The sequence below is a fragment of the Equus przewalskii genome, chromosome 9, assembly GCF_037783145.1.
Source record: "Equus przewalskii isolate Varuska chromosome 9, EquPr2, whole genome shotgun sequence".
NCBI lineage: Eukaryota > Metazoa > Chordata > Mammalia > Perissodactyla > Equidae > Equus > Equus przewalskii.
In genome coordinates this window covers 39,634,619-39,655,363 of record NC_091839.1, presented here as the reverse complement: position 1 = coordinate 39,655,363, position 20,745 = coordinate 39,634,619, and the positions used below count along the sequence as shown (strand labels likewise).

General features: G+C 35.3%; 1 protein-coding gene across 4 annotated transcripts in view; it reads right to left on the bottom strand.

Moving 5' to 3' along the window:
* The window catches only part of ZNF292 (zinc finger protein 292), a 92,177-nt gene that overhangs the window by 26,777 nt on the left and 44,655 nt on the right, over positions 1–20,745 (bottom strand). For 2 of the 4 annotated variants that reach the window (XM_070633570.1, XM_070633573.1), the window contains 3 exons: positions 14,384–14,538; positions 14,112–14,190; positions 11,720–11,855 (listed from right to left, as the gene is read on the bottom strand). In XM_070633570.1, the coding sequence (XP_070489671.1) occupies positions 11,720–11,855; positions 14,112–14,190; positions 14,384–14,538 (370 nt within the window). Of the gene's footprint in view, positions 1–7,857; positions 7,982–11,719; positions 11,856–14,111; positions 14,191–14,383; positions 14,539–20,745 lie in introns of those variants that run through there. The other 2 variants (XM_070633571.1, XM_070633572.1) reach the window with 2 other exon arrangements.

Genomic DNA, 20,745 nt, shown 5'->3' with positions numbered 1-20,745 from the left:
CAATAATTCTCTCAAAAGGAAACTCTAACAATACAAAGTCAGAATTACTTCAAATACTCCCACAAAAACTCATAATCAACAAACTCTGAAGATTACGGCAAAGAAATTATTAAAGGTGGCAAGGATTTAACAAAACTGAAGATAGTCTTAATAGGAGAATCTCAAATAGTCCCTAAAATCTCAAATAGCAGCATGTAAGTTAGAATAACAAATTTTGCAAAATAATTTCTGTGCTAACTCAATGTATAGGAGAATATACGTTAAATTATAAATTTCAAAAACATAGTTGTGTGGATTTCTTTTTTTAAATGAGAAACTACTGCCACACTTAGAACAAAACTGATTTCAAAGAAATACAGACTATTAGAGCCAAAGGGACTTTACAGATCATTTTGTCCAGCTCCATCATTTGGCAGATGAGTAAACTGAGGCTCACAGAAGGCAAGTGACTTCCTGGGGTCAAAAAGCCAGTTAATGACAGAACCAGGACCAGAATAATGGAATCTTCTGACTTCCAGCTTTATACAGTGGTGAGACGAGGAGAAAAAATTCTCATTTGATGAGTGTGTCTACTTCCAATTAGAATGGCACTTTATAGCAGCAAAGAGCTGTGAAGTAGCATTAGCTTTTAAGGGAAAGTAAGTAACGTATTCTGAAGCTCATGATTCAAGTGGATCAAGAGTAGATTACACTCTTAACACTCAATTCAGAACCTATCGAAAGCTTACTGCTCCCCCTCCTTCATTTCTCTTTTGCTGCTTTCCATTTTCCAATTCCTCTGTATCTTTCTCTACTTCTCTCCAATCCAGGACATGCTTTTCCTTATGAGTTATCACATCAACGACTACCTGTTTTAGTGCTTGCTAGACTTAGGAAAAAAGTTTTACGATCTTTATCCTTGAGCAGCTAGTCACAGGAAATTTCATACTCTACCCTGCTTTTGCCACTCTCCCCCCAGAAAAGTTAAAATACCTTGAATTTTAGTTGTGTGTAGCTTTTTAATCTATTTTCTGTATTTATGGACTCGAACAGAAAAGCAGGTTTTATCACATTCAAGCCTATCAAGAGAGCTGGATGACATAAAATAGCAATGTAAATGAATAATATCCAGCCAGTTCAATTAAGAAAGCAATAATGGCATTCTCATAAAATGCCACTTACATAGTATCAAAAAGGAAAATATTAGTTCCTACATTAAAGGTAATTAACTTTAAAAATATTACAATATGTAGGTTGAATTTTTGTGATAAATCATTACATAAATATTAACTGAGGGCATACTATGCACCAAAACTTAAACTAGGTCTTAGATTCCTCCCAAAGTGCAGCCAACTTATTTACTGGGTGCAATTTCTACACCCAGATTCATACACAATTTTCTTCTCAACACCTCCTACTAGGTGTTTCACAAGCATCTCAAACTCTGCATACAGAAACTGTCTACCACAGTATGTGTTATCTCAATCCACTCAGTGTGCTCAAGCCAGAAACCTAAGAGTTGGCCTTAAAATGCTCTCTCCTGCCTCCTTCTCACACATATAGCCAATCCACCATCTAATTCTGTCACTTCTAACTCCTGCATCCTCAATCCCATTAAATTTCTCCATCCCTATTCTTACTATTTGCCCTCTCCTCCCAGCTCAAATCATTAAGCTATCAGACCACTCTGCAGCACTCTGCTAGTCTTTTGCATCCACTCTTACTCTCTCCATCACATCTCCACTAAGACCCAGAGTGCTTTTTTTTAAGCACACACTTGATTGTCTTCTCCCAATTTAAACCCCACCAGTGGTTTCCCTTTGCCTTCAAAGGGTAAAATTCCAAAATTCTCATCATGGCCCACATCAATCTGCACCACCTATTCCTTTCTAAAAAATACAATTTGTATTTCCTCTTAAAAGTCAATTCAGCATTTGGGCAAGAACAAGAAATAAAAGGCATCCAAATTGGAAAGGAAAAAGTAAAATCATCTGACTGCAGATGGCATGATGTTATATGTAGAAAACCCTAAAGACTCCACAAAAAAACCGATTAGAACTAATAAATTTAGCAACGTTGTAGGATACAAACATCAAAACAAAAGTAAGTGGCATTTCTATACACAAACAATGGATAATCTGAAAAGGAAACTAAGAAAACAACTCCATTTACAACAGCAACAAAAAGAACAAAATACTTAGGAATAAACCTAACCAAGAAGGTGAAAGACTTGTACACTGAAACCTACAAAAACATTGCTGAAAGAAATTAAAGACTGTTAAAGTCAATGGAAAGATCTCTGTGCTCACGGATTGGAAGACTTAACACTGTTAAGATGTCCAAGTTCCCAAAGCAATCTACAGATTCAATGCAATCCCCATAAAAATCGCAATGGCATTTTTTGCAGAGCTAGAAAAATTTATCCTAAAATTCACAGGGAATCTCAAGGGACCCCAAATAACCAAATAATTTTGAAAAAGAACAAAGCTGGAATATTTTTCAACAAGTAAAGCTGAAAAAGAACTTCCACCACTTCAAAATATATTACAAAGCTACAGTAATCAAAATAGTGTGATACTGGCATAAAGACAAGACATATAAGCAATGCAGTAGAATAAAAAGCCCAGAAATAAACCTTCACACACATGGTCAAAAGAGCTTTGACAAGAGTGCCAAAACCACTCAATGGGAAAAGGACAGTCTTTTCAATAAATGGTGCTGAGAAATCTGGATACCCACATGCAAAAGAATGAAGTTGGACCCTTATCTTACACCATATAAAAAAATTAACTTCAAATGGATTAAAGACCTAAACATAAGATCCAAAACTATAAAACTACCAGAAAAAAAACAAAGAGAAAAAGTTTCAAGACACTGGACCTGGCATTGACTTATTGGATATGACACTAAGTCAGGCAACAAAAACAAAAATAGACAAAAGGGACTACCATCAAACTTGACATTTTGTGCAGCAAAAGACAGAATCAACAGAGTGCAAAAGCTATCTAAACAGAATGGGAGAAAATATTTGCAAATCACAAATCTGATAAGGGGTTAATATCCAGAACATATAAAGAACTCCTACAACTCAACAATGAGAAAACAAATAGTCCTATTAAAAAGTGGGCAAAGGACTTGAATAGACATTTCTCCAAAGATGATATACAAATGACCAACAAGCACATGAAGATACTGAATATCACTGATCATCAGAGAAATGTAAATCAAAACCACAACGAAACAGCACCTCATACCCATTAGAATGGGTACTATCCAAGAAACAGAAATAAGTGTTGGTGAAGGTTGTGCAGTACTCGGAACCTTTGTGCACTGTTGATACGGGACTATAAAATGGTGCAAACTCTATACAAAACAATCTGGAAGCTCCTAAAAAAATTAAAAATAGAATTATCATATCATCCTGCTATTCCACTTCTGGGTATATATGAAACAGAATTGAAAGGAAGGTCTTGAACAGATATTTGCACTCCCATGTTCACAGCAGCACTACAGTCATGTGATGCTTAACGATGAAGACATGTTCTGAGAACTGCATCGCTAGGCTATTTCGTCACTATACAAACATCACAGAACCTACTTACAAAAATCTAGATGGCATAGCCTACTACATACCTAGGCTATATGGTACTAATCTTATGAGACCACCGTCATATATGCAATCTGTCACATCCATTACTGACCAAATTGCCCTTATGTGGCACATGACTATACTCACAACAGCCAAGAGGTGGCAGCAATCCAAATGTCCATCAACTGATGAATGAATAAACAAAATATATATATACACACACACACACACACATATACACACACACACATAATGGAATCCTATTCATCTTTTAAAAGGAAAGCAATCCTGTCACATGCTATAATATGAACCTTGAGGACATTATGCTAAGTAAAATAAGCCAGTCACAAAAGGATAAATATGGTATGACTCCACTTATATGAGCTATCTGAAGTGGTCAAAGTCATAGAAACAAAAAGTAGAATGCTGGTTAACTAGAGGCTGGGAGCGGAGGGTGGGGGGAAATGAGAGTGTTATTTGTCAGAATTTTAGTTTTGCAAGACGAAAAAGTTCTAGAGATCTTTTTCACAACAATATGAATATACTTAACACTACTAAACTATACACTTAAAAATGATTAAATGGTACATTTTATGTGTTTTACCACAATAAAAAAAACGCCTTAGAAATAAATTCAGCATCCTTAGCGAAAAAAATCTAAATTCAGAAATTTAATAAAAACATAACACTTCCACCTCTTCACTGGTTCTTCACCCTAGCTGTACAATTGAACTTCTAAAAAGTACTAATGCCTGGGGCTCACATCCAGAAACCCTAATTTGATTGGTCTGAGGCAGGCCTCCGGCACTGGTGCGTCTAAAAACTCTCCAGGTGATTTAAGCACAGCCAGGACTGACAACCACGTCTCTAGGTAACCGTATTTCAGCATCCGAATTATCAATTAGGGATAGTCTTAATCTTTACCCGACCCCTCACCCTTTCCTGAGGGAACAAGTTACATTTATAAGAAAGAGAATTTTCACTTAAAGATCTCAGAACTTCTTAAATCATGCTGCTTGCTTTTTCATTAAGTCTGAAATTTTATGGTCATAACTGATTTTTTGACACGATTGATATAAAACAGATTAAAAAAATTCCATGTCACAGATGAACCTAATTAATATGCAACACTAACATGTTTTTGTGAAATAAGATTTATTGGTATTACTTTTAATTAAACTGACATTAACAAATACACTTACTAAAACAGAAATAACGTATTTTTCTAAGACGTTTCAAGGAGCCACTGAGTATGTGTTTTAAAATCATTTTTAGTAAAAACGAAAATTTTGGGGTCACTATATTTAATTATATAGTTACACTATAATTAACGTTAACAAAATTAATATAAAATATGTCATCAGCCTGAAATGGGAGAGTGAATACTTTTATAAGCTTATTGTGGTGAAGTTCTATCAGCTTAATTCTATCCAGAGTCACTGATCCTCAAGGATCTAGTTTTACACAAGTAGAAGGCAATCTAATTTAGTAGCGATTTTTAAAAATAAAATCTAAAATGTTCCATTTACTTATTTTTTTAATACCAAGGTCACGTAAAGACAAAGGAGAGGGAAGAAAACAAAGGAAATAAATAGAAGACAAAGAGAAACAAGTTAGGAAAATTATATTTCTGGGAGTACTTACTATATAGTCAGTCTATAAGGTGCTCTTTTTAGTGACCTTCTATAACAAATGTCCTAATATAAAAAAACTGTCAATAGATTTAAGGCTAGGTCTCAGAGTCACCCCTTTGGCATTCTCTATACAGACAGGTAAAGACAGAAATATATAAACACAAATAATATACCAAAAGTGTCAATGAAAGAACTGAGATTTACTATCTGAAAGCAAATGCAGCAGCTGCATTTAATCAGATCTGGCCTCATCCTATTTACCTGGAAAATATTAGTTATCATTTGTTCTTTCCTCCCATCTCCTCTCCCTTTAAAACACTACTGCATCTTACGTATACTAATGTCTGGTAAACCAGGCAGCATTTTTCCCATGTTCACTTCAAAATGCAAAGTTTATTACTGAAATAAAGACTTATTTCCTCATAAAACTCTGAAGGATTTATAAGTACTACGGAAAAGCTTCAGCTTTTAGAAATTTCCTTTGAAAACCAAGGGGTTCTGGAAAAAAAGAGAGAGAACTGTAGGGCTTAAATTCAAGAAAGGACTGACAAGCTGATAAAAATGCAAATATGCAATTGCAAATTAACCCAATATAGAAGTAGAAGGGGAAGGGCTGAAGGAATTCAGTGCGACTGTAATAGGGAGCTCTCTCTGAGTTTAGATTTTACAATGACACATGTAAAAGAAGGAAAAGCAGGCTCAGGACCAAGGATGCACCATGAGTATCTGAGATCTGGTACCAACCTATGCAAAATGTTATTAAAGCTAAAACCTAAGATGACCCCTAGCTCACCAAAAATGCTGAGAACAATCAAATTAGTGGAGGTGGGTAACCTCTTGAGAAAAGCCTGATGCTTGGGTTTGATTATGTATTATTTATGATGACAGAGAAAAGGAAAATTCCTCTAGTCTTATGATGGTTCTGATAATAAACTTTAGATTGAAAAGGGTAGAACAAACAGTGAGGCAAAGAGAAATAAATGGGGAAATGTAATTTTCAAAATGGAGCTGATGGTAAATTTTGCAAAACTGTAGGCTAGAGGAATAGATATAATCCTGAGTTAAGAGTCTCAAAATTAATTACATTAAAAACATGACTTGTGATTGTTCAGAAAAAGAAGTGTGACTGTTAAAAGCCAAGACAGAGTCACTAAACATAAACTAGGTTACGCTTTTCACAAAAGTTATCTCAAAATGTATCATAGACCCAAATGTTAAAACGCAAAACTACAAAACGTGTAGGAGAAAACAAGAGAAACATCTATATGACCTTGGGTTTGTAAACGAGTTTTTAGAAAACACCAAAAGCATGATCCATTACAGCACAAAGAGGGAATCTTAAGGTATGTAAATTTAAAAAAATTATTTAGGAGGGTGGGGGAACCCAGGATGGAATGGAGAATATAGCAAAATAATTTAACTATATCACAAATGTTATGCAAGAACTTCACTGAAAGAGGTGGGGGAATAAGGTGCCGACCTAACTAACTTTGGATGAGTGGAGTCTCTAAGAATAATGGCAAGAGAAACTGTACACAGCATTGGACTTGATAAAGTTGCTTTCCACAGGGGTACAGGTTATCAATTCTGAAACTACTATACATGTACACTAGGGCTGATTAAGTATATGGATGGCCAATGGTGGGAGAAGCCAGTCTGAAAAGGTTACATACTGTATGATCCCAATTATATGACATTCTGTTGAAGTGAGAGGTTATAGATAAGCAATAGGAAGAGGCTAGAATGATCCAGGTGGTATGGATTAGAGTTGGAGACATCAGGATGAACTCTGATATTTAATGTAACATAGATACAGCTGGTTACATATAGAAATATTTACAGATATGTGTATGCACACAGATTAGTATACCAACATATATTTTCTTGCTTGTCCACTGAGAGATCCTAGAAGCAGTGACACCCTAGCAGCAACAAGCACACCTAGTTACCATGTCTTGGTTTCTAATACTGGTCTCCTATAAAAGGAGCCAGGGCTCCTTGGAGAAACAGCTGATTCTAGAACTGGGGCAGGAAATACGCAAGGTAAACCTGGAGCACCTTATTGTGCCAGAAGCAAGGAACTACTCAGACAAAAAATACAACCCACAATGATGGGGGTATGTCAAAGTGACACAGAAGTTAACTCAGAGAGTTCCCTTCAGCCAAAGCTGGAATAATTTGAGCAACACAATAAATAAGTAGTATTGAATTATGACCAAAGTATAAGATAAATATCTAATTAGTCCACACTGATATTAAAATCGCTAAATAAGTAAATAAAGGAGGAAGAAAAGACAAACCTCCTGTGTAGAATTCTAAATAATCTAGGTAGATAATGCCTCAAGGAGGTGAAGCTTAACTCTCCACCTCTTAAGTGTGAGCTGCATATAGTAACTTCCCTCCAAAGAGCAGAGCATCGAAAGGGAGAAAAGAGTAACTTTACAGTGGAGAAACCTGACAAACACACCACGTCAGCCAGGTGATCAGGGTCAACATCAACAGTGAGAAGTCACGTTGACAGTATGCACCCTTGAAATAATTTGATGACAATGGCACTTTACCTCTGTGATCTTCCTCCCCCAAACCCGTAATCCCAGTTCTAATCATGAGAGCAACATCAGACAAATCCCAATTGAGGGACATTCTACAAAATACCTGACCAGTACTCCTCAAAACTGTCAAGGTCATCAAAAACAAGGAAAGTCTGAAAAACTGTCACAGCCAAGAGGAGCCTAAGGAGACATGACGACTAAATGTAATGTGGTGTCCTGGATGGGATCCTGGAACAGAAAAAGGACATTAGGTAAAAACTAAGGAAATCTGAATAAAGTATGGACTTTAATTAATAACAAAGTATCAATATTGGTTTATTAATTGTGACAAATGTATATAACATACTAATGTAAGATATTAATAGAGAAAATGAGTTGTGGGAAATATGGGAAGTCTTTACAAATTTTCTGTAAATCTGAAACTATTCTAAAATAAAAAGTTCATTTAAAAAGTAATAAATTAGGTCAGACTAACTTCAATACTAAACAATCTTACTTAATAGAACTCTAGCCAAATACCTGTCATGGTCTTTCATCACACCCTAACAGACAAAACAGAGAACCATGGACCAGACATAAGGACAAATAGGTGTATTTGATGAAACAATCATAACCAAAGGGTACTGACTAAAGGACTGAAGGCAAGCAGGAAGACTGAGACCAGTAGACCAGGGGCTAGGTTTTGGGACATGATCATTTTATGGTAATTATCAAGGACCTGGATGCCAACAGAGTGTATATTAATAAGGTCTGCTACTGAGAGGAAACTGAGATTATCAACAAGTTGCAAAGGATCCAACACAGTGAACTTAAACAGAAAAAAAAATATAATACCTGTGTGCCAAAAGACCAAGTATAAAAATGAAGATAATTTAAGAGTATCATTTATTTAAAATTTTCTGTGTGATTTTAGGAAGCTCACTGAGTTGTCAGGATGATATGGCTACCCAAAAAGGTAATGTCATCTTAGGTCACACTAACTTAAGTATAAATTGTCAGGAGGAAGAGGATGACAGTACCAATGACCTCAAAGCTGGTCAGACCATATTTGGGGCACACACTAAGTTCTGAAAATTACACATTAAAGAGAACAACAAACAAAACACACTCAAAAATCAGGAATCATGATTATAGATTTAAAATCATGCCACAACAGGAAGGCTTTTAGTCTACAGAAGAAAAGATGACAGGGTGTGGACATGATGGTGAGCTTTAAAAATCACAATTGCTATGACGTGAAAGAGGATTTATGCTTTGTGTGGTATGGCTTTAGGGGTAGCACTATAGATCCAAAAGGTAGTAAACTCAAAGAATGCAGTTTTCACAATTTTCACAATGAAGATTTTCTAATAGCAGGCTAAGAATGGACTGAACTACACAGTTATCATTCGCTGGAAGTGCTGAAGCAAAGATTGATTTATTTAACAGTGATGTTTTTAGAAGGGAGTTAAAATTGGGTAAAAAATAAATGAGCATTTACTGCCTTTCCAATCCCGAGATTATGACTAAAGAAATTGGCACAGGCAATATATAAGCCTCAAGTTCCTGTGATATTCAAAGGCCATCTACTTGAATTACGTTGGTTTACTTAACCTTATTCTAGGATGCTAAAACCTTATAGTGAAACCAGCATTTTTAATTTTGAGTCCCGCCCCCCCTCAATCCTCCAAAATCAAAGGGGATTTTTTGGTTTAGCTGGGTTTTAGTAGGTCCAAAATTAGTCAACTAAAACAAAAAAGGAAATAATTCAAGATTAAGTGGACTATCTACTGTTCAAATACTACACCAAACCTTCAAAGGCTTCACTACAAACAAATTAACGAGCAAAGCAGCCTACCAAGGTGTACTCTAGGCTCGATTCAGTTAAGCCAAGGGGCTGGATATCTAATATAAAAAGCTAAAAGTTCCCCATCCTTTAAACCATCATATTTGAAAATGTAAGTAAATTAGTATGCATGTATAAAATATTAATTCCTTCAACTTTTTAAAAGGAAGAAATAAACTTCTAATCAACTTCTAACTTATGTTATTCATAAAATAACTCCCATCAAAAAAGCATTCTAAATAACAGAGGATTAAGTAAAAATTATGGCCGCAAAATCTCATTATATAACATTTGTCTGGTTGCTTCATGAGTTGTATTAAAGGCTGGCTACCTACAATCCATCTACTATTGTAGAAACTCCTCTTGGCTGCATAGTCCAAATTATTCTAGTGGTTATGTCAGGTGAAGACCAAGAAATAAAGCAGCACAGAGATGGGCAGAGACATTTGTTAACAGAAACAATGTTAGGCACATTTAAACAAGTAAAGAAACTGAGCACATTTTCTTTTTAAGTAAATTTTAAATCTCTGCTAAGGTAAAGGTTCCATTTTCCTGCTATAGCATAACGTGTGAGTTTGGCAAAAACTTTTCAGAAATTGACAACAGAAAAAAGGAGTTAATTCTTTATTTAAGCTAGGTGTGATTTTATTTTATTAGGCTAGGTACAACAGGGCATAATATACAAAGGAGAGGGGTTGAGGATCTGACTTCAATTTCTGGCTCTGCCTCACATCACTGGCAACATGATATAGAAAGGAACTAATTTTTCTGAGCCTCCATTTTCTCATCTGTAAAATAGGGACAATAAAGATCCTACTTTTTTCACTGAATCATTATAAGGTTAAATGAAACCATATATAAAAGAACATTTCAAACTGTTAGGAACTATACAATGTAACTTGATATTATCATTAATGTATTACATCCAATATTGCCAAAACCCAGGAAAATTAGAAAGTATAATTTGATTACAGGAATAACAACATAATGCTATGAATATATTGGGAACAAAACTAATATACCAAAGGCAAAAAAATCTAAGATTCTCAACTTTTAAATGTTCTTCCTCTTAGTATTATTTTAAATACTGAGGGTCTACTCTCCATTTCTCTAAAGTCTTGAGAAGCCGGTAGCTAATCTGTGGATATCCACAAAGGAATGAGGTACTAAAAATAAACTTCTTCTGAAAACTAAGAAACAGATAACACTGCTTCAACTATCAGGAAAGCAGGGAGAAATGTTAAGAAGGGAGTCAGGAAGCAACAAGCAGGTTGAAAAGAAGTTTGGAGATTGGCTGGGAAGCCTTTTGGTAAATATCGAAGTACCAGAAGAGTTTACAAGCAATGGGCTTAACAACACTCCCTTCTTGGAACCTTCAAATTTGCTATCACATAGCAAAATATCTAGTTTGCCATCAATCGACAGGAAAAGGAGCAATAAATGATGGAAGAAGCTTATTTACTTCTTTAAATACCTTGGGAAAGGTTAGGTTGAAATCTGGGCTCTTTCCTAAATAATCTCAAGAAAAGTACCAAAGACAACGACTGTGCTCTTTGTAGTATACACAATTTTTGAACTCTGAACATTAACTATTATACGTATTAGTGATTTAGCCATCTACTTTTCCAATAGCATATCTGCCAGTTTGAGTCTAACTGGGATCTTTATTGCCCGAGCTCATCCAATAACAACAAAGTAGGATAAAATAAAATTGAGCAATAAACTGTTTGAGAAAGAGTACTAATCTTAGAGACAAAAGACTTGAGAGTTCTAGCATTAATTTCTTATTCTATTTTGAGGAAAATCATTTAACTATCCTATTTCTGCTTTTCCATCTGTCAAAGAAGTTAGTTATCAAATATAAGCTAGATTGCCACCAGTCAGGATGTTGCAGAGGGAATTCCTCCTCTGTTGAAAAGACATTAGTTTCTCTGTTACTCTAAGACTGTATAACCCTATAAATACATCTTCCCCCAAATAAAATAAAGGTGAAGGGCCTCAAGAACCTTAGGTGAAATTTAATTAAATGGTCCTTCTTTGGGATATCTTGAGATGAATTATATCAAAACAATCTTAAGTACTTATTTTTTCTAGTCTAAAGATTCTTTTTTTTTTCTGTCTCTCTCTCTAGAAAATTTACCTTTATCCTTATCCAATGGTTCCTGGGAAAGAATAGTGCACAGTACCGGGTTTTTCCACACCCCAGTCTCTTGAGCTAGAGTAGCTAAAAAATGCAATTCACAGCTGCCATTCTCCATCAGCTTTTCATGAGCTACCTATAAATATTAAATAAACATCCAAAGAATTACAACAGATTTTTAAAAGCAAGCTTATCAGGCTTTAAATATAACACTAAACTTTTGAAAAATAAGACTTTTTATCTTAAAAATTTCACATCACATTACAAAGTGCTGAATTCCTTTACTTCTGATTTTTAAAGACAAATCTCAAGGGTAAGAATTATATCAATTATAAATTTTAAACAAATACAATGGATTTCGAGAAATAAGTCCATATTATTTTTTCCTCCCAAAATCTAAAGCAAGAGCAAAGTTATTTCTTGAGGAAGCTATCAAAATATCCATAGCATAAAAGATCTTACACATTTTATATCCTCTGTGTTAGTAAAAAAATTCTGCCCAAAACTTCTACCATTAATAAATGCATCAAGGCCTAAGTGACAGCTTACACATGTTCCAATAAAAGGGACTTATGAAAAGAAAACAACTAAATGCATGCTTTTTCATTTATTCATTACATAGCCTTGGCACTATCCTATTAAAGCTGACACTGAATCCTGCTTATTAGTTTCCAAGTGCTCATGCAATCGGCATATTCTTCAGGCCACAAAAGGGTAATAGTTTTTATTCAATTTAGAAAATGTTTATTGAGAACTTCTATGGGCAAAGTACCAGGAAAGAGAGCAACTAGTCCCTGCATTTATGAGGCTTATCCTCTAGAGAGGTAAAGAAATGTTAAACAGTTAAAACACAGGTAAAATGAGACAAATGCTATTAAGCAGATATAAAATAACTGAGGAAGCTCTGAAATGAGAGCAAAGTGTCACGGAAATTCTTAAAGCTGCATGCTATGTTTATGCAAAAGTCTATTCCTCAAAACCATAAAAATCTTCCCATTGCATCAAGTTCAAGTGCTTTAAGAAATTTTCTTTGAGCAAAAAGCTACCACAGAGGGATTTAAAGAGTTACTTCCTTCTCATTAACCCATATGAAAAAGTATCAACTAGTGCTATTGTTTCAAAAAGGAAAGTTTAAAAGTTTACCTTATGTTGACAAACAAAATAAGTAGTATGAGGAATTCAGTATTATATCTGTATATAAACAACTTATTTAATTAGGTCTGTAGTAGAATGTATATGAATGCCACACAATAAAAAGTTCACACATAATTATTGCCTAAAAATTAACACTTGCTAGAGAAAAAAACCTAAGATACAAGTTACTGATATGCTGAAGTAGAGATTGTATGATCAAAAAGTTAGGTGCAATGTGACAAACAGGACAAGACACCTTCATTTCAACAAACAGTTATTAAGTATCTATTATGTGTAAGACACTATATGGAACCCTAAGGTATTAAGATATTAATCCTATCTTCAAGAATTTGCACTTTATGTCGATTTTAATGTTTAATATTAAAATAGGAATGTTGATTTCTCTGCCTAACTACAGTTTATTTCACATGCTTCTAAAATTTGAGACTAATCTTCTTTAATATACTTCTTACTGAAAAACATAAGGCCAAAAGATATTTTAAGAACACTGGCTAGAGAAAGAGAAAACCATACTTTCTGAAACTAACTGGCAAGAACATTCTTTTTAACTAATCAATTAATCAAAATTTACTTGAAGCTATAATATATCCAGCACAATCTAGTGCTTGAAACAAAATTTAACGTTCTTGAAAATACTCCAAAACAACAAGCGCCAGATTGTGTGGGATTTATATAAGTAGACAAAGAGGTACAGCATGAGTTTTCAGACACAGGAGAATAAAGCATGGGCTTTGGAATAAAGAACCTTGGTTTAAATAACTACTCTGTGATATTAACTGTATAAACTTGGGCAGATAAATATTTTAGAGTATGAGCCTCAGTTTCCTCACCTTTAAAATGGGAAAAATATACCTTACCCCCAAAGTTTTCATAAGGATTAAATGAGATATGACAAATACTTACTAGCATATCACAGATTCTCAGCAACTAATTAAACTGTTTCTAAATACAAACGAGGGCGTTTTCTTTTGTGTTCCCTTACTGCCCTGGCAAAGTCCTTAAGTATCTGATCTTAAAGAACCATGCAACATTCAACCAATCTATCTAAATGTATATACTCATTTAGCAAACGTTTACTGAGCATCTACTATATGTTAAGACACTAATGTTGATAAGAGCAGCAATTAATGTTTGTCATTACTTAGATATTTTAAAGCTTAATCAAATAATTTTTTAAGAATAAAGAAAAGTGACATAAGATATACCTATATTAAATCTAATAGATAAATATTCTCACCTGCACCAGTGCCTGAAATTGTTCCCACTGTTTATCTGATAACTCCACAGGCAGACACAGTAAAAGTTCAACACAGCTTCTAAAAAACAAAAAGTTGGTAAAGATACAAATAATTATTAAAATTAAAACTAAAATAAAATGAACAATTCTAACATCACCAGTAGAATCCTCATAACTAATCTATTTAAAATTAAACTATCTTAGGACCTGAGGTACAAAATTAAAACAAAAAAGCTAAATCTAAGTTTTTATTTACTCAAAGGTCTACTCACAATGCCAAACGTTCCAGAACCAATGCTACGTTTTCACATTCAGAGGTAAGATATGGCCGGGCTTTAACATAACTTTGGATAGCCACTGTGTATACCTCCAGCAAAGGTAAAGGATCTTCGGAAGTTTTCCATTTCTCTGCATATTCAAGGAGTGTCTGTTTTGGAAGGAAGAATAAAAAGTATTCAATGTAAACGAAAATGCACATTGACTAATCAACTGTTTTTCTTTCTTCCCTGAGAAATTTTGAAAAATAACGTTTTTTATTTATAAAAACAAAAAGTTTATACTAATTAAAATATTAAAAGTAATAGCTTCATAGTTTTATTTCCAGCAGCTCTCTGTAGGAGAAAAGATTAGTGTTAACTCATCCAACATCAACATCATTTCATGAAGGCTGGTTTTAAACAGTGTAAGCATTATTTCCTCTCTTTCCTAGTGAAAATACCACCTTTCACCCCAAAATTTCTAAGATTTAAAAGTTATTTTAAAAAAAAAGACACCTGGGCAAGTAATACTTGATCAGGCATGCAGTGAATAATTTAAAAGAACATTTATCTTTTCTACTTTTCATATAAGGAGCATAAAAATTCAACACCTAACAATAGATGAATCACACATGTTCAGAAAATAAATGTAATTTTTCACTTAATTAAAAAATAATATATAACATATTACCGTCTTTTATAACAAGCTGTATCACTTAAAAAATAATCTAAAGACCTTCAACATACATAAAATCAATAGTAAAGATATTAAAGAATGATTATAAGGTCAAGTAATTTTTATAATGAAGCACTTATTTTTTAAATTAAAAAACACTCCTCATCCCTTAATGAAGCAAATATTTCAAATTCACCACATCAGGTTTATTCCAAGGGAAAAAAATGCTGTTTATCCCAAAGAATGAAGATATGGAAGAAACTGGCAACAGTAGTTAAACAGATACCCACATGATAAGACTCTACAACTATTAAAATAGTGAGTTACTAAGAACTATCTAAAAGGTCCTACAATTATGCTAAATGGAGTAAGACTAATTAAATGTCCCTAAAATATAGAAGACAGCCATAATTGGTCTTCTTTCACACTTCAAAATTTAAAATTCATCTCATCATTTCCATGTGGAAATTCAGGTGTCATTTCCTGGAAGAGAGGGTTTCTTGACGGAAAATTCCGTGAGGGCTTGTATCCTCTGGCATACAGAAGCAGCTTTAAAACAATGTGTAGACAGAAAGGCAGGTAGATAGGTAGGTGGGTATGAAGAAAGGAAGGAACTATATTCTACTCTCAAATACTCAAAAGAAAATACTGCTTTCTCCTCTCTACTAAGCTCCAACTAGTAGAAGTAGTTAACTGATCAGGGAGAATAAGGAAGGAAGACAGTAAGAAGAGAAAAGGTAATGAGATAAATTAAAGAGCAACATAACACCTCACTTTTTGAGTAGTCATATATTCACAGACCCTGACCTCTCCAAGTTGGAGACAGTGCAGGAAATCTGGAGCCCAAGTACTTGCATCTGGCACCTGAAGTGAAGGCACTCCTGTTGGGTTGAGCCCTTTAACCTGTGCAGTCTGATGCTAACACCTATTTGGTGTTGGAGAGTTGAAGAAGTGGTATTGGAAAAGACACCATATATTTAGTGTTAGCAGTAAAAAAAAAATCTCTCAACAGGACTTACAAAAACCCAAACAAAACCTACCAATTAAATGGAAAAATCTGCATTCGGAGATTCTTTTGTGATTATCCTTCTATTTCTAGGAATAAAACTGAGTATGATATTATGTGTTTAATAATGTTGCACTGCAAAGTTGGCATGGTTGGTTTTAACGTTTTCCTTGGGCGGTTTATGGTGATATGACAGAGAGGGTGACCTTACTCACTCACATCTCCAAGGATTTCAAAATTAACATCAACTATGCATACCATTCTTAGTTTGTTACATGTGTGTTTTTACACAAGTTATTAAATTTAATAATTAAATAAATAATTTTCCTGGAAAAACAAGTTTAGATGTCTAGGGAATTTCAAGCCTGGCAAATGTTCTCAATTTAACAGGGGTGACATTAAACACTTGGGTTTCCCCTATTAGTCCTCTTGCAGTAATGAAACAATTGCCATAATAGTTTTAACTTTTTGTGTGTGTGTGTTTGTGCTGAGGAAGATTTGCCTGAGCTAACATCCCATGCCAATCTTCCTCTTATTTTGTATGTGGGCCACTGTCACGGCATGGCCACTAACAGATAAGTGGTGTAGGACCACACTTGGGAACTGAACCCAGGCCGCCGACACGGAGCACACCGAACTTAACCACTACGCCACTGGAGCTGACCGTTTAACTTCTGGTGGGAGAGAAAAGAAACTACATGATACAGATTTCTTCACAGCTTTAAAATCATAAGCTTCCTCCTTTTCTGTCTCCCAAGCCTCAAAAAAAAAAAAAAAAAACTAAAAAAAGTCATATATCTACGTTTTGCCAAAGCCCTACATTTCTTGATATGTTTAGCTCTGCAAAAGGTACTCAATATATATTACTTCTTTCCTTTATGTAATTGAGTTCCTCTGTCCTCAGATGAAAGAAGTTTTTAAACTTAATTCAAATACGTAACCAAAGATGAGTTCTTTGGGGTGTAAAAGGGTCTGAATTGATGAGAAAAATAATTGACAAATCACTGAATGTTAGAACCAGAAAGCATCTTAAAAATTATCTCCTTTCACCTCATTTTACAGATGAGGAAAGAGGGAGAGGAAGCTGATTCTGGTGAAAAGGAGACCATTTAGGTAGTTATTTAATAGTCTGGGAATGTCAACTAGGGAGAGGGTAGAAGAAAAGGATGACAGCAGATGAGAGATGGCATGAAAAAAAATATGATGACATGCTCATACTAATTACACACAGGAGAATAAGTTAAAAAGTTGGGTTAGAAAACAAATACCTATCTGTACAAATCTATGAGTTAATATTCATAGCCAGTAAGTATATTGACAGAGCTTCCCTTGTTTCTCAAGACACTAAGATCAGCAGAACCACTGTGAAACTGGAAGCATCCTCAACATGACTGGTTAATATACTGTGCTTTCTTCGATTAAGAAAGTTACTTACTCATATCTACTGCCTTAATCTATATATGGGCTTTCAGGTGGGAATCCTAGAATGATCAGACTCATATTCTTTTCAGAGAAATCAGAAAAGACCTTAAACATCATTTAATTGTTTTACATAGTAGTAATTAAAGGGTCCACTGACCTGCACAATATTAACACAATCGGTAACTAGCAAAGCCAGGCAGCCTTACTTTGTGAAACATTCTGCCCACATGCTGTTTGTGGTAATATAGCAGAACTATAAAATCGTGGAGTTACTTGCTAATTCCAAAGTACTTTTTACCTACATTACTTCAATTATTCCTCATAATTTTGTGAGAATAAGTAGTATTTATCCAATCTGCCAGCCACAGTGGAATAAGCTGACTTCTTAACGGTTAAGCTTATTTTAGCTGAAAGTAAGAAAATCCAACTCAAAGTAGCATAAACATTAAGAAAGGTTTCTCCTCATATGTGGACTATAAATAAACTTTCAGACAAAGAGAATAAATTAGTGGTTACAGGGGGAAGGGGGATGGAGGGTGGGCACAAGGGGTGAAGTGGCATACTTATGTGGTATATGACAAACAATAACGTACAACTGAAATCTCACTAGGTTATAAACTATTATGACCACAATAAAAAAAAAACACTCTTTTGGGGACATGCTGCTGTAACCAATTTCTTCAACCTAGTGACAGAAATTTCATGGAGACACACGGAAAGTCAAGCTAGTTCAGCCATATTCAATCTTTTACTTTCGTCTTACATACATGGTCTAATATTCTTCAAACAAAGAAAAGAAAATTGGTCTGACACTGACATTATTTGTTTGTTCAGAAATCCAGCTTGAATTGTTGCCCAACATGTAGGACTCCTCTGAGTGATGAAAAGTAATTTAATGATTGTTCTATTATTTTCTCTGGTATTAAATTTGCATTGACCAATTTATTGAAAAAAAAGGAAAAATTTCTCACATAAGAGGAAATTAAGAGGAAGCGCAGGTTCCAGGATTGGTTAGTCTAGTGGTTCACCAATGAAGGACCCACCTATGTCTTCAACTCTGCCATCCTCAGGTGGTACCCCAACCCAATTCCTAGGTCTCAAAAGAGTGAAACAGGCTTTTTATCCAGACTCAGCAATAGACGAAAAGATGAGAACATCTCCTCATGTGCATGTCTTTTAGGAACAAGGAAACCTTTCCCGGAAACCCCAAATCCAGCCCCCATCAGATTTCTCCTGAGGTCTCAATGGTCAGAATTGCTGGTAGTCTGACTTCAGAGTTTGGTTCTTAATTACTATGCTCTACATTTCTGGAGAAATGAAAATCTGACTCTCAGCCAAATTCACAAATCTGAAAACTTCTCATCTAAGAGAAGAGTTAGTCTTATTCTGAGTGGTCTCACAGGACAAACCAGGACCACTAGATTAAAGTCTGAAGGAGACAACATTCTTGCTTCCTAGGAAGCAGAACCACCAAACATTTAGAGGTCATCAAAAATAGAACAGGTTGGCCTCCCGGGACAGGAGGACTTAACACTGAAGTTATTCCAGCAGGAGGAAGGTGACTCTGAGTTCAGGATGCTAAGGAGCAGTCAGACTTTGGGGACACATTCCATGACGCCAGAAGAGACTACACTAGTGGCTCACAGAGGTTTTGATGAGTGTGCTTATTGTTTCAAAATTATTTTAATTAGTTCCTAATATTTAAAAATCCTAAGTTTTACATAAGACTCAGATTTCTGGCTTTTTTTTTAAAAGCTTGTGAAAATTTGGCAACCTTGGGCCCATATTTCAGCATGGCAACAACTGGCTGGAGCTGAGTGATGAACCCAGTTCTTCCATGAGACGAGGCACGGGCTCTCCGGTTGATACAAGCCTCACCTCGCGGCCTCCCTCCTTAAGGGACCTACTGGATCCCTACAAGGTAGTAGTCACAGCCTCTGGTCTACAGTGTGTATTACAGAGCAGGCCTGGGATGGCAGAAAGAAACACAAACAAAAGAAAGGTAAAAGGATCATGCTCTAGCAGGATCTCTAACTCAGTGTTTCTCAACCTCTTTTCCATTATCATCCCCTTCTAAGGAGACTTTTGACTTTTCTTCCTAACCACTCCCCTTCCCCAATGAAATCTGAATACCACAGAGGTACTGTATACCTGTTTATGGGCTACAAACTATTGTAATAACTAAGATATTTTTTGATCCCTAAGAGCCAACCTTCATTCCCTTGGGAACGAAAGTGCACACTTTAACATTTTGGCTCTAAGTTGGTTTCCCATTATCTAAACCAGAAGAGACTAGAATGTATATACTCTAGGGAGAAAGACAGTATAGATTAGTTTCCAGCAGCTTCCTTTAGTTTCTCTAAGGATTATCAGGAGACAAAACAAAACAAGTATAAAACCACAGGGGTATTAAATTTAATGAACGTGAGGTTTAAATTACATTACTGTTCTATGTAAAGATAAGACTAGTGGAGTGTTGGATATGTTTATACTGTTATACTCTTGTTCCAGTTCTAATTTATATCTAGGATACTCTAGAGCAGAAGTTCTCAAAAGTTTTTTTTTTTATAAGATTGGCACTTGAGCTAACATCTGTTGCCAATTTTCTTTTCCTTTTTTTTTTATTCTTCTCCCCAAAGCCCTCCAGTACATAGTTGTATGTTCTAGTTCCTTCTAGTCCTTCTAGTCCTTCCAGGTCCTTCTAGTTCTGCTATGTGGGACACCACCTCAGCATGGCTTGATGAGCGGTGCTTGGTCCTCACCCAGGATCCGAACCTGTGAAACCCTAGGCCGCCCAAGCAGAGCATGGGAACTTAACCACTCAGCCACAGGGCCAGCCCCCGCAAAAGTTTTGATCTCATGACTCTACTCTTTTAAAATTACTGAGGATTCCAAAGAGTTTTTGTTTAAGTGGGTTACAACTATTGATATTCACCATTTTCAAAAAGAAAACTGAGTTCTTTAAATTACATATTTGTGAATGGATTTAAAATAATAAACCCATCATGTTACAATCAGGTATTTTTTTTTAAAGATTTTATTTTTTTCCTTTTTCTCCCCAAAGCCCCCCAGTACATAGTTGTATATTCTTCGTTGTGGGTCCTTCTAGTTGTGGCATGTGGGGGACTGCCTCAGCATGGTTTGATGAACAGTGCCATGTCCACGCCCAGGATTCAAACCAACAAAACACTGGGTCACCTGCAGCGGAGCGCACGAACTTAACCACTCGGCCACGGGGCCAGCCCCACAATAAGGTATTTTTAATTAAAAAAT